This window comes from Polypterus senegalus, chromosome 5 (assembly GCF_016835505.1).
Source record: "Polypterus senegalus isolate Bchr_013 chromosome 5, ASM1683550v1, whole genome shotgun sequence".
Taxonomy (NCBI): Eukaryota; Metazoa; Chordata; class Cladistia; order Polypteriformes; family Polypteridae; genus Polypterus; species Polypterus senegalus.
This window is the reverse complement of record NC_053158.1, coordinates 31952091-31972594: the sequence shown is the minus strand read 5'-3', so window position 1 is coordinate 31972594 and position 20504 is coordinate 31952091. Positions and strand designations below refer to the sequence as shown.

At 40.2% G+C, this 20504-nt stretch overlaps 1 protein-coding gene across 1 annotated transcript in view; it reads left to right on the top strand.

Annotated features, from left to right (window-relative positions):
* The window catches only part of klhl14 (kelch-like family member 14), a 110941-nt gene that overhangs the window by 50797 nt on the left and 39640 nt on the right, over window positions 1–20504 (top strand). Inside the window, exons 4-5 of the mRNA XM_039754436.1 lie at window positions 14816–14905; window positions 16653–16731. Of these exons, the coding sequence (XP_039610370.1) occupies window positions 14816–14905; window positions 16653–16731 (169 nt within the window). The remainder of the gene's footprint in view (window positions 1–14815; window positions 14906–16652; window positions 16732–20504) is intronic.

Below are 20504 nucleotides of genomic sequence, written 5' to 3'. Positions count from 1 at the left end.
TTCTTTGTAAATAACTTATAAATAACTTTTCTGAGTTTTACATTTTGTCAGTTTCCAATTTACCACCTGTGCAGAAGTCCTGATTAAAACACTTACAGCCTTTTTAGCTTCTTGACCTCTGCATCTTGCTTGAATAAACTTCTCAGTATGTATCAAAATCAGTTCCAGTATGAGATGTCTGAAGGAAGTGAAGCTTTTTTGTAATCATGATTATGCAAATGACTGTAAAATACTCAAATTAGACATTGATACTCTTACATTAACAGTTTTTTTTTTATTAGTTGAATAATAACAATTTTACAACATGTTTTGAGGATTACATTATACACCATAACATTTTATAAGCCAAGTCCTGAGCTGGGTTGTACGTTGCTGAGGCCTATTCCAGCACAAGACACAAAGCAAGATCAGTCCCGGGACAGGGCACCAGTCCATTACAGGATGAACACACACACACACACACACACATACTAGGGCCAATTCAGCGATGCCATGCTATCTAACCTGCATGCGTTTGGACCATGGGAGGAAGCCACCTGTGCAGACACCAGAGCCATAAGAAATAAAAATGTAGTGTGAAACTGTTAAAAACTCTGAGATAGATAGATAGATAGATAGATAGATAGATAGATAGATAGATAGATAGATAGATAGATAGATAGATAGATAGATAGATAGACTCTTTCACTGTTTAGAAGATTAGTTGTATTTCAAATGGCTAAAACTAGTACTGTAAAAATGTGAAAATGTGAGCTCATGGGAATTTATATATATAAAATCCACTAAGGCAAGACACCCATGGAAAGCACGCCAGAAGGGGAATGGATTCACTAATCCGCCGACAAGTAAGACACCTATGGCGCACGCAGGAAGGAGCCACATCCACCAACTCCAAGACCATTGGATACGACAACAACTCGCAGAGCCACGCCCACCAACTCGGACGCAACGACATAGAAAAAAAGGCGTCATTTATGGCGCTTTTCCACTGCATAGTACGGCACAGCACGGTTCAGTACAGCTCACCTTGGTTCGGCTCAGTTCGGCTCGGTTTGCATTTCGACTGCAGTTTAGTACCGCTTTAGAGTGGGCGGGATTATTCACGTGTCGTTATAGTTGCGCCGCCTCTACTGCCGTGACACCGTGGAACTTTTACAACAACACGCAGACAACGACAACACTTTAGCTCGACGACGCGCAAGGGTAAGCATCTAAAAAAAGTACGTCACTAGCTAACTTTTATCACTGTTGCAAAGCATAAAATGAACTTAACTGCCAGTGTAACATTAAAATGCTGATTCTGTATATTACAGATCTTCCACATTTTGCAAAAAAGTCGCCGCAACAGACCATCTGTTTGGACATTTAACCGTGCTTCAGAGTGGTGGGATGTGATTGTTCCCGGTTTTACAAACACTCAGTGGCTGGAGAACTTTCGAATGTCTGAAGAAACATTCATCCACTTATGCAACAAACTGCGTCCAGCGATGGAGAGACGGGACACAAACTTCCGCGTGTGTGTACCTTTAAAGAAAAGAATAGCCAGTGACGATTTTCTCCGGCCAATCAGTGACCAGCAGAGTTTACACGTCACGTTTTGGTAACGGTTTGGCGCGTTTGGAACCTCGGCTGAGGTGGTACTAAAAAAAGGACCAGGTACCAGGTACTGTTCCCAGTGGAAAACGCCCCAAAAGTGAGCTGAACTGAACCGTGTCGTGCCGTACTATGCAGTGGAAAAGCATATATATATTCGTCTGTCGTAGAGGCCACGTTGACTGTTCATAGAGGCATGTTTCTCGCGGAGGTGAATCGCCATATGCAGCGTGTAAAACGGTTTGCGAGGGGTATCCCATGGGATCCTTAAAACAATACTTTACAACTGAGGTTTAAACACAATGAAGTAAGCAGTCTTTAAAAAACGAGTTTTCAGTTACAGCGCATGACCGCGTGCACCATAGCAAACTGTTTTACATGCTACATACAGCAATACAAACATACCATACCATACCATACCATTTTTATTTGTTGAGCGCTTAAAAACACAGCATTACAACTGACCGAAGCGCTGTACAGTTAAAACAAGCCGGACTAAAAACAAAATATCAACAACAAACATTAAGAGAGAATTAAAACAAAGATACTAAAAACAGGTCAAGGGACCCAATAAAATAGAGAAATAGCAAAAAGCAAGTGGAAATGAGACAGGTTAAGAATTCAAAGCCAATGTGAAGAAGTACGTTTTTAGGCGTGATTTGAATGTGGCGACTGAAGCGACTTGCCTAACCACTAAAGCTAGGGAGTTCCAGAGCCTGGGTGCACAGACGGAGAAAGCCCTTTCACCACGAGCTTTAAAACGTGCCTTGGGAACGGTTAGGAGCAACTGATCTGCGGATCTAATAACAGGAAGAGGATTGTTGTTGATGGAGCAAGACGCACAAATAGGCGGGGGCTAGACCGTTTAATGCCTTATAGGTTAGGAGGATTATCTTAAAATCGATTCTGAATCTAACCGGCAGTCAGTGTAGGGTTTTTAAAATCGGTGTAATGTGTTGGCTCCTGCTGCTTCCAGTTAGAAGCCTTGCAGCCGCGTTTTGAGCCAGTTGGAGTCTAGAAAGAGTGGCTTTACTGATACCATATAGGCAGGAATTAGAGTAGTCGAGTCGGGATGTAATGAATGCATGGATTACTGATTCCAGGAGGTGGTTAGACAGAATAGGCTTGAGTTTGGCGATTCACCTGAGATGGAAAAAGCAGGATTTTACTGTGCTGTTGACTTGAGCATCCATTTTCAGGACCGTATCCATTTTGATTCCAAGATTGGAGACAGACAAAGTTACTGGAATGGGAAGAGAGTCGAGGCCAAGGGATGGGGTCTGTTTGCAGTCGGGACTAAAAACAATGACCTCGGTTTTTGAATCGTTCAGGTGAAGGAAGTTTACAGCCAGCCAGTCCTTAATGTCAGATAGGCAGTTGAAGAGTGTTTTGGTGGAGTCAGTTGGCTTGAGGGAGAAATAAATTTGGCATTCGTCAGCATATAGGTGATATGAAATTGCATGTTTTCTAAAAATTGCACCTAAAGGCAGAATGTAAATTAGACATGCGTCTTCTTAGATACTCCTGCAGGAACACGGAAAGTCTACGTGAGTCACATGTGCATCTGGACTGTGCAAAGACGACAACGACTCAAGTGACGAGTTGGAGGTGGGCACATGAGTGATGGCGGTCCACCAGTTTTCAGTCAGGGACGATTGTGTGTTGGTTTGTTCCGTGCATGGTTACAATGTTGCTTTTCTTGCTGATTTATTACATTACCGATTTTTCAAATGTTAATTTTCTCCCTGTGCTTAAAAATCATTAAAAAACTGGCCTGATTATGCGGCGTATGGTACACCGCGGGTTGGCTAGTAAAGTAAATTATGGTAACCACCACACTTTTTTTCTTTATACATATATATTGTAAAGTCAGCACCAAACACTGTGATGGATGGATTTTCTGCTCTTGCAAGGGTCTTTCTAGTTGGCTCACTCTCCTTAAAAGCACTGCTCGCCTTTTGCCACACTAGTTGGAAAAGCAATATGACTTTGCAGGCATGCCATTTATATAGGTGCCCCTGCCACTGGTAACATAATGGCAGCTCATACTTCGGTGACTTCTCCCTGGCTGATGAAAATTGTCAGTGCCTTTACAATTTATTTTCTGCCTCAACATTTTCTCTATAACTTATATGTTTTTAAACTTAACTTCGAGTTTATTGTCACATGTACATGTTGTTATGTAGTGTAAAACAGAATGACCAACACTGATTAAGTATTAGGGTCTGTGAAAGACATCCCTGTTAAAATCTCTCACCCATTCCCCACCTAACAGCTCATGTGTGGTGAAAGTTCTGGAGCAAGAATGGCTACCGTCACATCATTCAGGTGGATGCTACACATGAGCGGAGACTTGACGTCACTCTCCACTCACTATGCAAACACTTTGGGTAGTGAGAAAAGCGCTATATAAATATAAAGTATTACGATCTATCTATCTATCTATCTATCTATCTATCTATCTATCTATCTATCTATCTGTCTGTCTGTCTGTCTGTCTGTCTGTCTGTCTGTCTGTCAGTCTGTCTGTTAGTCTTTTATTTTAGTCTTAAAAGCATGGCTTTCTCCTTTTTTATACTAACACTCAAAAGTTCAGTGTCATTTAGAGTGCAGCAGATTGTGCAATTAAATAGTCTTTTGATAGTTAGGACCACAAGTGTAAGAGAATTCTTAAATGCCCATGTTATAAATGATGTACATACAGAAGTCTGCCCTTTTTGGTTACTGAAAGGGAGAAGACTTCTGGCTGTATTTGTTACAAATATATTTTTATTGGCTGTACATTTATTAGTTTTGTTGACTTCATATGAAAGAGATAAAAAAATGAAATTCCCTGATTTAAAAATCCAAAGATCTGAAAAACTAATATTTTTATAATAAACTTAATAAAATGAATAAGGAGATGTACTTATTTAAGGTCCACTACAATGAAGTCTCAGCCATGAGTTAAGCTGGTCAGTAGTCTGTTGACAGTTAAACAGTCATATTGGGACTAAGCAGAGAATCCTTGAAAATGTCGGCCCTGGTGTGTTAAAGCAGTTTTAGTCAAAATGATTGTGTTATTTCAGTTCCAGGTTCAGAAGGGGATGAAGAGGTGGACTGTTTAGAAATAATCATCAGATTACAGTTATCTGATTTGTACAGGGTGTCCTAGTGCGCTTTGAGAATGAGACCGGTGCTATATAAATAAACTGCATTATTATTATTGTTAAAGATATTCTCAATATTCTTCACAATTCATGTCAATTAAAACAACATATGTAAAGAATTGCAGTAGATGACTTCGGAGAGATGGAAAATTAGCCTCGATGGTCTACCAGCCAATACTTATAAAATAAAAATTTGCTAACCCTGCACCTGAAAATGTTAGAACAGAGTGTGGATTATTCTGCACAAACTCTTTCACATCTCACATCTTTGAAAAGCTTTGTCAAGAGGATTGTAAGTTTATTTTAGTCCTGATAGAAAGGGATGAAAATGGATTTGTTCGAGGCTGAGAGGGTTTTCATAATGTTAGGGGCATACTAAACATTTTACACTTGAAAAGGTGAGTATGTGATACTGCACATCTCTTGTTAGATGCTGAAAAGGCATTTGGCATGGTCGAGTGGACGTACCTTTTTTGAGTTCTTGGCTTATTTTGGCTGTGGTGAGAGGTTTTAAAGTAGAAGAAGAAGTTACTTTACATTAATCCTTATGCTGAAATTTGAATTCCCATTAATTTTGGAGCTTGCTGGTATGAGCGCCCCGAGTTCCCTCTTCTATTTACTCTAGCGATGGATGCTTGCGCTCTAGTTGTAAAATCATGTTTTCATTTCAGATTTTTAGGCACTCAAATGGCTCTGCATGATACAGTGTTGTTCAGTGTTGTTCGTGATTAGAGATGAATGAATTCATTATTTATAACATCCAGTAATGAGCTTCATAAATTCTTTGCTATGATTTTCTTTTTTGTTAAACATATTTTTCAGCCTTCATTTATATTGTTTCAGAATGTTGTCTTTTCCATTTGGAGTATCATAGTAAATTCTCTGCAATAAACCTGTATTACATAGCTGCAATATTGTATGTTTGCATTGCTCCACAATGCCATGTTGGTTTTTCACTTGGCCTTGATAACCATGGCACTACTATGCATAGTCAGTCGAGATGCACCACACAGGACATCACCCATACAAACATATAAAAATAAGCTCGTTTACTTCTGTGAGCATCCGAGTTTGTGTGTGATTCTGATTTTTGGCTCTTGTAGGGAAATTATTTTTGATCACAATTTCTGGGTTTTGTTTTTGGGGGTTAGACAGAAAAATCAGTCTGATGTTTGGCTTTGAAATTTTGATTGCGTCTCATTTGCCTGACTCGTCTCACTAGAGTACAGTCTCTCTGTTTCGAGTCAGTATAATCCGTATCGTGCTAAACAGTTTTAGAGACTTTACTGTTGATTACTAAAGTATTGTTCAGGTACATACAACATACTTGTGAAGTAATGAGAAAATAAATTCAGTTCTATTCAAACAGGGATCGTTTCGCCCCAGGAGGTGGGGTAAAGTGATTATTACTGGAGGAGGTCTGTAATTTTTAAGCCTTATGTAGACAAGGTTAGTTTTACATCAGGAAGTGGCATAAAGTCATTGCTTGACATGTGCTGGGGCACATAAGGTACTCTGTACCCATATTTCTCCATTCTTGCTCTAGAAGTACTAGTAGTTAATGTATGTGTACTGGTGTGTATCGTCATTTCCGAAAAAATTATCAGCCTTAATTTATAACAATATGTTGGTTCACACCTCCAAGGAGGACCCCATTCTTTGGGGATTTCAATACAAATTGTGCATATCGGCACGCCTTTGGTCCTCTGAGTGGATACCCCATCTCCCCATTATTCAGTACGCAGAACAAGAAATACTGATGCAGCCCTTTTTTCACTTCAGGCACTGGGTAAAGTAATTATTACTGGAGGACCGCTATAATTTTGGTTCCATCCAAATTGCCCAAATGATGGTTTTACTGACATTTCACAGGACTAGTTTAAACTGGATTGTTTCTTATAGAAGGTAAAAGGCTTTCCATAAACTTTACTGAGACATGAACACTGAGTTTGTAAAAAGTAACTGACATGACCATTTGGACCGGACTAAAATTATAGAAGTTCTCCAGTAATAAATACTTTACTCCCCCTCCTGGTTTAAAACTTAACTTATTCTGTCCAAATAAGGCTTTAGAACAAAGACAAACAAAACAATATTACAAAGAGTGAATGGAGAAACTCCTCCACTGACTCAAGAGATGACTTTAGGCTAGAGCAAAAATAATTGAGGTGCCAACCAAAAAAAAACTGTTTAATACATTGCCACTGAAAAGAAAAATAAACCCTTAACAGAAAGGAGCGTGAGATGGCACAATAAGAATCTGCAAGTTGCTGTTGTGTGAAAAGCTTTGAGGCGTCTGTGTGACCTCCCTCATGGCTTGTTAGGTCTGAACTAAGACTCCAATCTCTTAGGAGCATCCAACCAGACCACATAGGACAGGGCCTCTTTGGCTCTTGGGGTTCTTGCCCCCTCATTTGACAGCTGTACCTCCCCCTGGACATGGGTGGGCACTCCCCAGAATGCATTGGGGCCATGGACTTGGAGCTTAGAAGCTCAACCCTGCTGGGGCCCATGGCCTCAGACAGGGGGCGCCTGGACAGCTCCGGAGCCTTGACATGCAGCAGTTCTGCCACACCTGAAGTTGATTGGGGAGCACCTGGAGCACTACATGGTGCAGTATAAAGGAGGCTGCCTAACTCCACTCAGGGTGCTGGACTCGGGAGGAAGAGGACAGAGCTTGCAGGAGAGGAGTAGAGGCGGTAGACGAAAAGGAGAAGAAAGGGAAAAGGACTGAGCCAGTGGACTGGTAAATTCTGCATTGTGCTGTGTGCTAAAAGGAAATAATAAACATGTGTGCTTTTGGGACTTCTAGGTCTGTGTGCCCTGGTGTCTGTCTGTGATCTGCAGGAATCGTGGGAAAGAGGGGTCCTTTCATCGGATTAGCGCTATTTCAGCTGTGGAATGGCCAAATGGGGGAGGCAGCTTGATGGATGAGGTCTCCAGGGGCCTCATGTATAAACGGTGCGTACGCACAGAAATATTGCATAAGAACGTTTCCACGTTCAAATCGCGATGTATAAAACCTAAACTTGGCGTATAGCCACGCACATTTCCACGGTACCTCATACCCTGTCATACCCAAGTTCTCTGCTCGGTTTTGCAGACTGGCGGCACCCAGCATCAAAGTAGTGCCACTGTTCCTGTGTGGTTACCCTTTATTTCTTACAACCACATTCCTGACGCGGCTTTATAAATACACTGAAACTAACTCCATATTGTTTATTAGTGTAATGCATCTGATTGTAACTAACCAGTAACAATATAATGGTCCAGGGAATAGCCATAGTATTCCAGATACCATAACTGCTTTAGTGTTGTTACTCTCACTGCACCTTCTTCTTCTGCTTTCAACTGCTCCTGTTAGGGGTTGCCACAGTGGATCATCTTTTTCCATATTACTCTCACTGCACCACTCGGAGTATTTATATCACTGTATCTGAGTGGTGAATCGCAGCAGCAGCTGATCGGAAAGAGAATTATCGGTATACAGCTTTAAGGACACGCTGCCTCAGCCACGGCAAAACACTTCAAAGCCTTTCCTGTACAGACTTTGTGGTTCAGAAACAGCTTCATCCCAAGAACTGTAAATGCACTCAATCAGTCCATCAAGTGCTTCTTGTAGAACTGTTTGTAATTATAAGTACAATTACCTCACTGTAAACTTGCGATACAGTTATAATATTGCACAATCTGAGCCACTTTATAAAGCGCGTATTTACATATGATGACGATTTTTAAGATGAAATGCAGCAAAATATGTTGATTATATTATATAGATAAAACTAACTTCATTTAAATAATCTGTACTGTTAACAATTAAACATGTGAGGACACGGTGCCGCAGTGCTAGCTAGTTCACAGATTGATCCTGATTGACTGCTGTATGCTGGAAGGATAGATGGATAGAATAATTAAACACATACTGTGAAGATATTTCAATATTCCTTAAAAGTTTTGAAGAATCGTCGTTGTTAGCTTACAGATGGCTTAACGTCTATTACAGAGCTGATTGTGTGGCAATTGCGTATTTGGAGAAAGAAAAGTAAGGACAGGAATTGGGGGTTAGTGCGTTTGAAAGAGACAGTACCGCCACCGTGTTCCCATGTTTAATTAGCTTTCTATCCTATCATCATGAATAAGATATCACGTATACATCTCAGTATTTTAATTGTTCAGAGAGCTGTAATATCACAAATGTAATGGATTCTGTGAACTGTCGGAGGAAGAGAAAGCCAGTTTAAGAACCACGTAGTGATTCACACACAGAGCACAAAGAAGATCAAATGCAAAACAAAGCATTTAACGTGTTACTTTAGTTACGATGGGATTTGAGAAACTAGTAAATTATTTGATATTAAGATGAAGTTTATGATGTTCTACTTTAATGACAAAATAAACTACATGATTAAAGTGGAAATTTCAAGATCAAAGTTGACATTTCCTGCTTTTTTCCCCACTGTGTGCCTATTTTTTTTTCTCTGAACCCTAATAAGCTTTCATACGACACTCAGACGGTGGGCTACGACTCGCCTTTTCACAGCGACTTGGATATGTGACAGCTTTTTTATTTCGGGTACTGTGCGACTTTGTGGACTTGAACTTTTGAGTTTCTCTGTCACTCGATCAACTTCCTTTCGTTGATTATACCACGGTTTAATTAAACAAATTGTGCGTTTTTCTTTGCCTCCACTTGGTATTCGCTGAAATTCTTATATTTTCCGCCATACTTTTCCCATTGTCTTTTCACAGAAGGCTGAACTTAAGTGCTATTTATATTGATTTACCTATTCATAGAGGCATAATTCTGGGAGGAGTTGGGGGCGGGACAGAAGGCACGTGCATGAGCATGACCAGGATTTATGTAGCGGAAGAACGTGGAAGTTGGAGTACACACAGATTCCTGCATCTAGATTTTTCTGTGCGTAAGCACATTTCGGCTTTTGTGCTTACGTCATGTTATAGTGCACCCGGCGTTTTGCATGAGGCCCCAGAACTCTAAACAAATCCAAATTATATTATATGATATCATCTACTGTTAAATTCTACTCCGTACTTCTAAAATTCGTATTTGTATACTGTATTGAGGATTTGTTCTGTTCTGTGGATTGTATTGTATTGACTCCCTTCTTTTTGACACCCACTGCACGCCCAGCCTACCTGGAAAGGGGTCTCTTTGAACTGCCTTTCCCAAGGTTTCTTCCATTTTTCCCTACAAGGGTTTTTTTGGGGGTTGTTTCTTGTCTTCTTAGAGAGTCAAGGCTGGGGGGCTGTCAAGAGGCATGGCCTGTTAAAGCCCATTGCGGCAATTCTTGTATGATTTTTGGCTATGCAAAAATAAATTGTATTATATTGTATCCAGGCTTTTTTCAAACTCTGTTGCCCTTAAGGGGCAGTTTCTCAAGGCTGTGAGAGAAAAAGGAGACAAAGCTATTAACGATAGCACCCTCCCTCGCCCAGAGGTGGTACCACATACATTAGGTGAGCCCGGAAGGCAATCCTCTGACATGCATGCGTTACACAGGGACTTATAGTGCAACCACTGATGTGGAAGAGATTTGGGAAAAAAAGCAGAATGTATACAGAGTTAGAACATAAGAAATTGGACAAATGCGAAGAGGCCATTCATCCCATCAAGCCTGTTTGTTTAGCTAATGGCTAAGGTGTCCCAAAGTTTGAAATGGCCACATCTGACATCAGAGCTAAGTGAGCTCACATTTCAGGTCAGCACTGCGTTATGGCAGGAAAGAAGGCATATACTCGAAAAACGAGAGTGACCTAAAATATGGTAGGTGAAGTTATAGGCCGTGAGTGTATGGGAATTGAAAGGGGTAAGTGGGCTAGCCTGCAGTTGTTTAACAAGTGGTACTTGACTCGAGTTTCAGTAGACTCAGATAGCGCTTGTGCATGTTTTAGTATTTTATTATTGTGAATACTCAACTATGCAATCCTCATTGTGTTTGTTATAGAAATAAAAATCCAATTACTTGCATTTATCAGTCCATGTTAGCAATGATATTTTCATTAGGAAAACGAGAACTAGAACTAAAAATATTGTTTTTCGTTTTACAAGCATGACAACTGAAATTAAGGCTAACAGAGAAACTAAAGCTAAATAAAAACACAAAATTAGTGATATGTGAATGAACTAAAACGAGAATGAAAATTGAGCCAAAATGAAAAAAACAGCAATAGCCTTTTTGTTTAATTTCGGTTCAGTCATGCAGAGGGGTTGTTTGCGCTGTGCACTATGCGGTGATCTTGTAACTTGGGCTTACTATAGTCACGTGGCGCAACTTCTGTAAAGGACCATTGTTTGTTTGTTGAGCACATTTGGTTCATCGGGTTGAAGCAGTAAGCGCTTGTGGTTGATGATGGTGAGTTTTGCACAAATGTTTGTGGGTAGAAAGCAAGAAAGTAACATGTGATAATACTTTAATTACATTGCAAATGATAATAAAAGCAAATTTAGAGTGCGAGAAGAAGAAAAAGGGTCTTGGAGTTTCAGTGCAGGACCAGCTGGATCAGTACTTAGTGGAAGTCCAGCACTTCTCTGGCACCATGACTGCACTTCAGTACTGGCAACAGAAATCGTCAACATACGCCACTGGCCGAGGACCTTGTCTGGACACCTGCATTACAGGCACTCGTCAAGCGAATATTTTTACTGTGTGGCTATCTGTGCAATGGACGTCGTTGCAACATGAACAAATCTCTCGAAAAGCGTGCTTCTTTAAAGCTTAACAGCAATGTGCTTGCACAGACTGGCTTCTTGGATTGAAATATTTGATCTTGCTGACTACACTCATTAAGCCACTTCATGAGTTTGATCATCGATAGTCAAGCTGTGTTTAACAGCATTATGAACTGTAAGTGTATTTTGTTGACTGAAACACAACTTGCATTGAAATATGTGTAGGCTGGCATTTGTGGTACTGCAACAGAAAAAAAATGAAAATTGTACTAATATTATGTAAAAAGGCCAGAACTAAATAAAATAAAAACTAAAATTTTAAAACATACAACTAAATAAAAATGAAAATTGTTGACTGCACTGAAAACTAGAACAAAATAACAATGAAAATGAATTTTATAAAATAAAAAATAAAACTAGCATTAATATCAGAACTGAAATATCGCTTCATGTTGGGTGCGAGTGCTGGGAGATATCAGGCCTGTGAGAATATGTTGTCTTATTTCCTAAATCGATGTGCTTTTATCAAATCTCTGACAATAATTTTAATCATATTTTAGAGCCTATAGGAATCTGCGATATTTGGTCTTGTATCATGTTCATCAATGTTTCTGTTTCCCAGCACACTTAGTCATGTTGAAGGTAACTGGCAGCTGGAGCTTATCGCAGCAGCGTTAGATTTTCACTCACATTGGGCCAGTTTTGTCACGTCTTTGTGAGGAAAGCTGAGGAGATTGAGGAAAACCAATGTCAACAAAGGGAGAATGTGCCAATTCCACACAGGCGGGGTGACTCAGCAAGGATTCAGGCCCAGTCTCCTGATGATCTAAAGTAGCAGTAACCACTATGCAGTGTGTCAACCCCCTTATAACATGTGCTAAAAGAAACAGTCAATGTCATATTCATTCAGCCTATTGCATCTTGCCGGGTTTTTGTTATTATTTTTAACACGAAACTTAGTGAACAATATTGCATCATTCATTTCATTTGTTAAAAGGGACTAACTAGCTTGTAAATATTGGTTTTAGCTCTGTAAAAGGTCAAGAGAAACAAAAAGCTGTTTGCTTTGACAAAATCTTTGTTAGACGTCTATGGTGTGCATGATCATTTACCTAAACTGCATCTGCAGTGGCGTTTTACTTGTAGCAGCAGAACACTCAGCCCCACCAATGCCCTTTACTGCTTTACAGGGACTGGCACCCAGCAGCGCTTCATCCTCCCGAGTTTCTGCTCCATTGCTCCTGCTCCCTGTGCAGCTCTGAAAGGAGCTGCTGCATTTCATTTTTACAGATCCAACAATCTCTGAGATTCTCTTTTTTTCTCTCTTTTTTTTGCATCCACCTGATCATTTATCTCCTGACAGTTTTGTTCAGACAGCCCCAGACATCATTCTTTTCCAAAAAGCTGATCTGCATTGTCAATGACTTGTTCTTTTAACACCTTCTGGTTTCCTGGAGAGTAAATGTAGATTTTCTTAACCTTTCATCCATTTCTAAATAATAACGTCATCCACTTCCAGTTACCTTAACCTCAGTAAATAAAAACTCAATGTGTGAGGTAAAGTAAACGCAAAGGATGATTAAGAAGGAAAGACCCTTGATAAAGTCTTTAGTTGAGCTGATTTCAGTTATTAATTGCCCGAAAACCAAAGGAATTAAGGAGTTTACATTGATAACTAACATAATGTGGTTCCCTCATATCTACAATATTGTGTAATATATACTGTATACTGTAAAGATAAAGAGATTAAAAGAAACAAGTATATGCTGTATATATTTATATTGTTATGTTACAGGGATTTTTTCACACTGAATTCTTTGACAGAACTGATGAGATGACTCCTCAGAAGCAACAAAATAACCTTTTCTTTTATAAATTGCAGCACAGGTACAAACTAACAGGGCTGAGACCCCTTTTTTCTCCTCTTCTAAGCCAGACAAGCCTTAGTCCTTCCTACACTCTCAACTCCAAGCTCAACCGACTGAGAAGGAGAGGCCTTTTTAATGCTGGACCTGGGAGAACCTCAGGTAAAAAAGAATTGCAGTCCAGAAGTACTCAGTCATATGAATGAGGGCACAAATGCCCTTCCCCAAGAGCTTCCCCCAGCAGGGGTCTTTGACAGGACTTCACACTCTAATGATGGACCGGCAGGAATGCAAACCTGAGTAACTGCAGAGGTATACTGATGTCTAGCATACTGGGGGAACCACCACTGCCCATTCATTATATTGCAATCCTGTCAGGGGAAGGTACCACCAACCGCTGTGACCTCTAGTCCTGTCAGGAGAAGGTACCACCAACCGCTATGACCTCCTATCCTGTCAGGTGAAAGTACCACCAACTGTAAATACCTTAGATCCTGTCTGGGGAAGGTACCACCAACTGCTATGACCTGCTATCCTGTCAAGGGAAGGTACCATCAACCGCTATGACCTCCAATCCTGTCAGGGGAAGGTACCACCAACCGTTATGACCTCCAATCCTGTCAGGGGAAGGTACCACTAACCACTATGACCTTCAATCCTGTCAGAAGAAGGTACTACCAACCGTTATGACCTCCAATCCTGTCAGGGGAAGGCACCACCAACTGCTATGACCTCCTATTTTGTACATTCATTGAATAAATTATTAGAAATACTACACTAATATTGGGTTGGGCCTCCTTATGCTCTCAAAACAGCCTCCATTCGTCATGGTATGAATTACACGAGATGTTGGAAACGTTCCTTTTAAATTCTGGTCCATGTTGGCATGATTGTGTCATGCAGTTTCTGAAGCACATTAATGCTGCAAATCTTCCACTCTACTACATCCCAAAGATGTTCTATTGGATTCCTATCTGGTGACTAGGAAGGTCACTGAAGAACACTAAATTCATTGTCATGATCATGAAAGCAGTTTGAGGTGGCTTTTAATCTGTGACATAGTGCATTACCATGCCAGACGTAGCCATTAGGAGATGGGAGCAATTGTGGCCATGAAAGGATTCACATGGTGAGCAAAAAGTACTCAAATAGGCCTTGGCATTCAAGCAGTTATTGACTGGTACTAACAGGCCCAAAGTGTGCCAATAAAATGCTCCCCACACCATTACAGCATCAGCACCAGCCTGGACTGTTGAAACAAGGCAGGTTAGATGCATAGATCATGCTGTTGATGCCAAAGTTTGACCCTTCCATCTATATGCCTCAGCAGAAGTGAACAGGCTACGTATTTTCAGTCTTCAACTGTCCAGATTTGGTGAACTTGTGTCCACTGCTGCCTCAGCGTTTTGTTCTTGGCTTGACTTCTTGAAAGTTCTGTTTTGGAAAAATCCTCTCTAGTCATCTTCTTTTGTGTGAAAATGTAAAGTATTTCTAAATCTTTCCTTTATATTTTACAGTTATGCCTTATAACAGTGCACACCACTGCGTTATTGAGGTGGAAAACTTCTTATTTGTGCTGGGAGGAGAAGATCAGTGGAACCCGAATGGTAAGTCATTATCCCAGAAGCATCTTCATCCAGAGTTTTTTGTTTTTATACAAGCATTATTCTGTCATATTCTAGTATTTTAGTATTTTCAGTGTGCTTGAAGGACAAATATTAACTTAACTTTAAATAAGCTTAAAACCAAAAAAATGGTTGTGCCATAGTCCGTGCTCTCCATCAGTAATGGAGCAAAGAGACAAAATTAAAGGAATTTAAAGGAAATGTGAGGCAGAAGTGCAAATTGTCCCTTTGATTTCTGGGCATTACTACATTGGTACTGAATATCATAACTTCATTCGCAGTGAGTGAGATTTGTTGATTACGGGTAGGGGATGCAGCAACCACATTGTCCAGATGTTCAATATGACCTGACAATTTTTTTTCAGCTGGTAGATTAAAATTATCACGATTATAGAATTAATGTCAGAAAAGCACATCTCAATCAACTCAGCACAATGCCACTTGGCAGACTGATAAACAAGACTGTGACAACTGTAGGCATGCAATACCTAGTGACATAATTGATAACTACACCCTTCTGTTGTGCTATTGACTTGATGTGTGTGTGTGTATATAATATATATATATATATATATATATATATATATATAAATATACAGTATATATACAGTATATACTGCGCCCCAAACACCAGACACAGCTGCTGCACAGAAACAAGTCGCAGTATAATAAAAAGGTTTATTCTTATAAATACCTTTAGAAATGGCTTAATTATTGGCATAAACATGACTGAACAATTAAACAACAATTCTTCTTACTTTTTCTCTCTTTCTTTCCATTTGAGTTTTGTCCATCCTGCACACCTGATTCCAACATTGCCTGGATGAGGTTGAGCAGCTTCTTTTACATTGGGCCTGGGAGTATTTGCGGTGTGAGGGCATATGCAGATGGTAACACTTCCAGGTCAATCAGAAGTCCCATAATTTAGGGAGTGTAACTCCCTACAGCACCCCCCTGGTGGTATCCATAGACCCCAGCAGGGCTGCCCCACTCGACTACGGTCCCCAACAATCCCTGTGGGTATCTGAATGGATACCAAAGCCCAGAGATACTGTCATGTAGTGCATTGGAGGAACAATGTTATGTTATGCACTGTTATGTTGGCCCTCCAACTGGTAAAGAGGGTGGTGCCAATCCTAGTTGGGATACCAGCCCATGTGTGCTGTCCTTTATATATATATATATATATGTACACATATGTGTGTGAGTATATATATTTACATTTGTACATATTGATTATTTTGCATTTTTAAATGGAGACCTTGTGGTGGGACATTGGTTGCTGCTAACAACTGTAGAAGAATAGGGTTGAATCCCAGCTTGGTCACTGTCTATGTGTTTCCATGTCTACTATGATGTTCATCCCAAAGTTGTGTTGTTAGGTATCTCTGCAACTCTAAACTGACCCCATATGAGTGACGGTGCGTATATGCAGGAGCGTGCTTTGTGTTGGACTGGTGCCCCATCTGGACTTGTCTTCTGCCTTGCACCCAATGTTGTCATGATATAGTCCAGTACTTATTACCGTGTAATGGACTAAGAAGCTTTGATAATGGAGAGATGTTTTTTATTTATTTATTTATTTATGTATGTATTTATGTATTTATTTATTTGCCAAACTTTTAGTTAGAATTTTTGTGTAAATAAATTTTGCAGTTATTCCAAACCCTTTATCTGCTAAATTAAAATGTTTCACATTAGGATCAGTTATTCTGTCTTTCTCTTTAAGGTAAGCACAGCACTAATTTTGTCAGCCGCTATGACCCCAGGTTTAACAGCTGGATACAACTGCCTCCCATGCAAGAAAGGTAAGTGACTTTATTTGAACCCTAAGCTAATTATGAAGGGAATTAGTCCAGTGGATCGAGACTGTTATTTTAAAATGAGTTCATCAAGAACACGGGGACACAGTTGGAAACTTGTTAAGAGTAAATTTCGCACAAACATTAGGAAGTTTTTCTTCACACAGAGAACCACAGACACTTGGAATAAGCTACCAAGGAGCGTGGTAGACAGTAGGTCTTTAGGGACTTTCAAAACTTGGCTTGAAGTGGATAGGACTGGTGAGCTTGGCTGGACTGAATAGCCTGTTCTTGTCTAGAGTATTCTAATGTTCTAATAATGATTTAGTATGTCTTGCCCAGATTTTCAGCATTACAGTGCATGTTACATATAAATGTTGCTCTAAAATTATTTTTTGACTTACAGTGCATATAAAAGGCATTTCATCCCCCCTTGAAAGTTTTATTGTTATACAGCATTGACTCACTATGGAATTAATTTGGCCTTTTTGCAGAAAAAAATCAATGTCAAAGTGAAAACATATCTCGGTAAGGTATTCAAAGTTAATTACAAATATAAAACACAAAATAATTGATTGCTTAGTATTCATATGACTCACCTAAATCATCATTGATGTAGGCAATTGGCTTGAGAAGACACAGAATTGGCTCAATGGAGTTCACCTCTCTGGAGTTTCAGTTGATTGCAGTATAAATACACCTTACCTGTGGGGTCCAACTTCTGGTGAGGCAGTACGGTGGACTAACCTACACAATAAAGGCCAAAGAACACTCCAAGCAACTCTGTGTAAAGGTGGTTGAAAAACAAAAGTCATGGGATGAAGACAAGAAAACATCAAAGTCATTGAATATGCAGTATGGTGCACCCGTGAACCTGTCTAGAAAAACTGAGTGAACGTGCAAGAAGATAGCGAGTTAGGGATGACACCAAGAGACCTCTGGGATTGTGAAGGAGTTACAAGCTACAGTGACTGAGATTTTAGAGACTGTACAGACAACTGTTGCCCAGGTACTTCATCAGTCACAGCTTAATGGAAGAGTGGCAAAGGCAAAGCCACTGTTTAAAGAAAAGCACACACATGACATCTCAGTTGGAGTTTGCCAGAAAGCACATGAGAGATTCTGAACTCAGCTGGAAGAAGATGAGACCAAAATTGAGCTTTTTGATCATCAGACAACACTGCACATTATCAAGCATGGTGGCAGCATCAAGCTCTTTGGATGTTTCCCTGCATCCTGAAAGGTATATGAGGGTCGACAGCAGCATGAATGCAGCAAAATACGGTAAAATCCTGGAGGAGAATTTGATGGAGTCTGCAATAAACCTGCAACTTGGGAAAAGATGTGTTATCCAGCAAGACAAAAATCTCGAGGGTAAAGCCAAAGCTACACAGGAATGGCTTCAAAACAACAATATTAATATCTTGGGATGGATGAGTCTGTGTCCAGATCTCAGTCTCTCGAGTTTGTAACTGGACTTGAGCAAGGCTGTTCACTCACAACACCCATCCAGACTGACAGAGCCTGAGCAGTTTGGTCAAAGAAGAGTGGAGAGAAATGGCAGCATCCAGATGTGTGCACACTGACTCGAGGCTGTCATGGCTGCCAAAGGTGCATCGACTAAATAATGACCTGAGGACAGGTGAGCTTTGACTTAATTGTATGACCTCTAAAACCAGTTTCAATTATTTTATTTTTTACATTTGTTCATTTAGACCACTTGGCAGAGTTATGCTTTTACTTTGACACCAGAGGGTCTTCATATGTTGATCAATGTCAAACAAGGCAAATTAAATCCACTGTGATTCAAACATGTATGATAATAAAATGTGAAAACCCTCAATTGGCGGCAGGGGTGAACATTTAGGCACTGTATTTACTTATACCATTTTAGTTCAACTTTTCTATTGTCTGTTATGTGATCTGGAAAGGTAAAGGACCTGCTAACATTGTAAAAGCTGTCTAGAGGCTTCAACAGTGCACTCTGCTGGCAGAATGGATAATAACATTTTGAAGAAAAAGCTCAACAATGAAGTCACTAGCCTGTGTCGGCCAAAGCATAACTGAGCAGTCAATGCCTTTGTCTCAAGGAAGAAGAGTGGCCATGATAAATGGTACGGCCACCACGGTAATCCTGCACCAACCAGCAACAAAGGGAAACTAGCTAATCAAACCAAAAAGAATCATTTTTTTGTAGATGTGGTTCTTTTAACATTTCTACATTGAAGAGTGACACAGTTAAAAGACACTACATTAAAACAAGAAAATGGCAAAGTGCTCCATCCATCTCCATTTTCACAGTGTGGAAGTCTGTATCAATCCTGACAGCATCAATCTCAAAGTGTACTTTTAATTTAGAGAACCTGACCTGTTTAGTGCATAATCATCAAACTGCTGGATTTATATATCGTGAACATCATAACAGATGGAGAGATATCCCAAATGGATTCTTTGCCGGGCTGGGAAGCCATCATAGATGGATTGAGATGGACAGGCATCACAACTGGGTTTGTTACTAGCACCTTACTCAGTTTGGAGGCCATAATAGAAGGACAAACGGAGACTGCTTCTCAGGGTCAAGTGCGTAGTGGCATCCCTCTGGTGGAGCTCCCATGTGTCCTCCCACAGGGCATGTTGGGAGCTGTAGTACTGATGGGTGGCTTTGTTGGGGCAGAGTCGGGAGGAAGAGGACATTGCTGACTGAGGAGGAGTGGAAGGGGACAGAAGAGACAATGTTTTTATGATTTATATGTGTGAAAATAAGACCTTTTAAGGTATTTGGGGAAGAATAAAATAATTTTAACCTAAAGCTGTGACTGTAGGGATTATGTGTGGTGTTCAGGGCTCAGTGGCTCCCCCTAATTTTTAAATATTGGAACAGTCTAGACGAGAACAGGCCATTCAGCCTGCCAGTCTTATTCACTTAATCCTTCTAAAACAACATCAAGTCGAGTTCTGAAAGTCCCTAACGTCTTACTGTCTACCACACTACTTGGTAGCTTATTCCAAGTGTCTATCGTTCCTTGTGTAAAGAAAAACTTCCTAATGTTTGTGAGAAATTTACCCTTAACAAGTTACCAGCCATGTCCCCGTGTTCATCATGAACTCATTTTAAAATTACAGTCTCGATCCACTGTACTAATTCTGTTCACAATTTTAAACACTTCAGTCAGGTCACCTCTTAATCTTCATCTTCATAAACTGCAAAGGCTCAGCTCTTTTAATCTTTCCTCATAATTCATCCCCTGTAGCCCAGGAATCAGCCTAGTCGCTCTTCTCTGGACCTTATCTAGTGCTGCTATGACCTTTTTGTAGCCTGGAGACCAAAACTGCCCACATGACTCCAGATGAGGTCTAACCAGTGTGTTATAAAGGTTGAGCAGAACCTCCCGTGACTTGTACTCCACACATCAAGGCTCTATATAACTTCACATTCTGTTAGCCTTCTTAATGGCTTCTGAGCACTATCGGGAAGTTGATAGCTTTGAGTCCACTATGACTCCTAAATCCTTCTCATAAGGTGTACTATCGATTTTCCGACCACCCATTGTGTATTCAAATCTAACATTTTTACTTCTCATGTGTAATACTTTACATTTACTGACACTAAATCTCATCTGCCACAAATCTGCCCAAGCCTGTATGCTGTCCAAGTCCGTCTGTAATGATTCAGCAAATTCCAGATTATCTGCCAGTTCACCTAGCTTGGTATCATCTGCAAATGTAACCAGCTTGTTACTTACAGTATATTTCTTTAACCTTATTCCATATGGCTACAA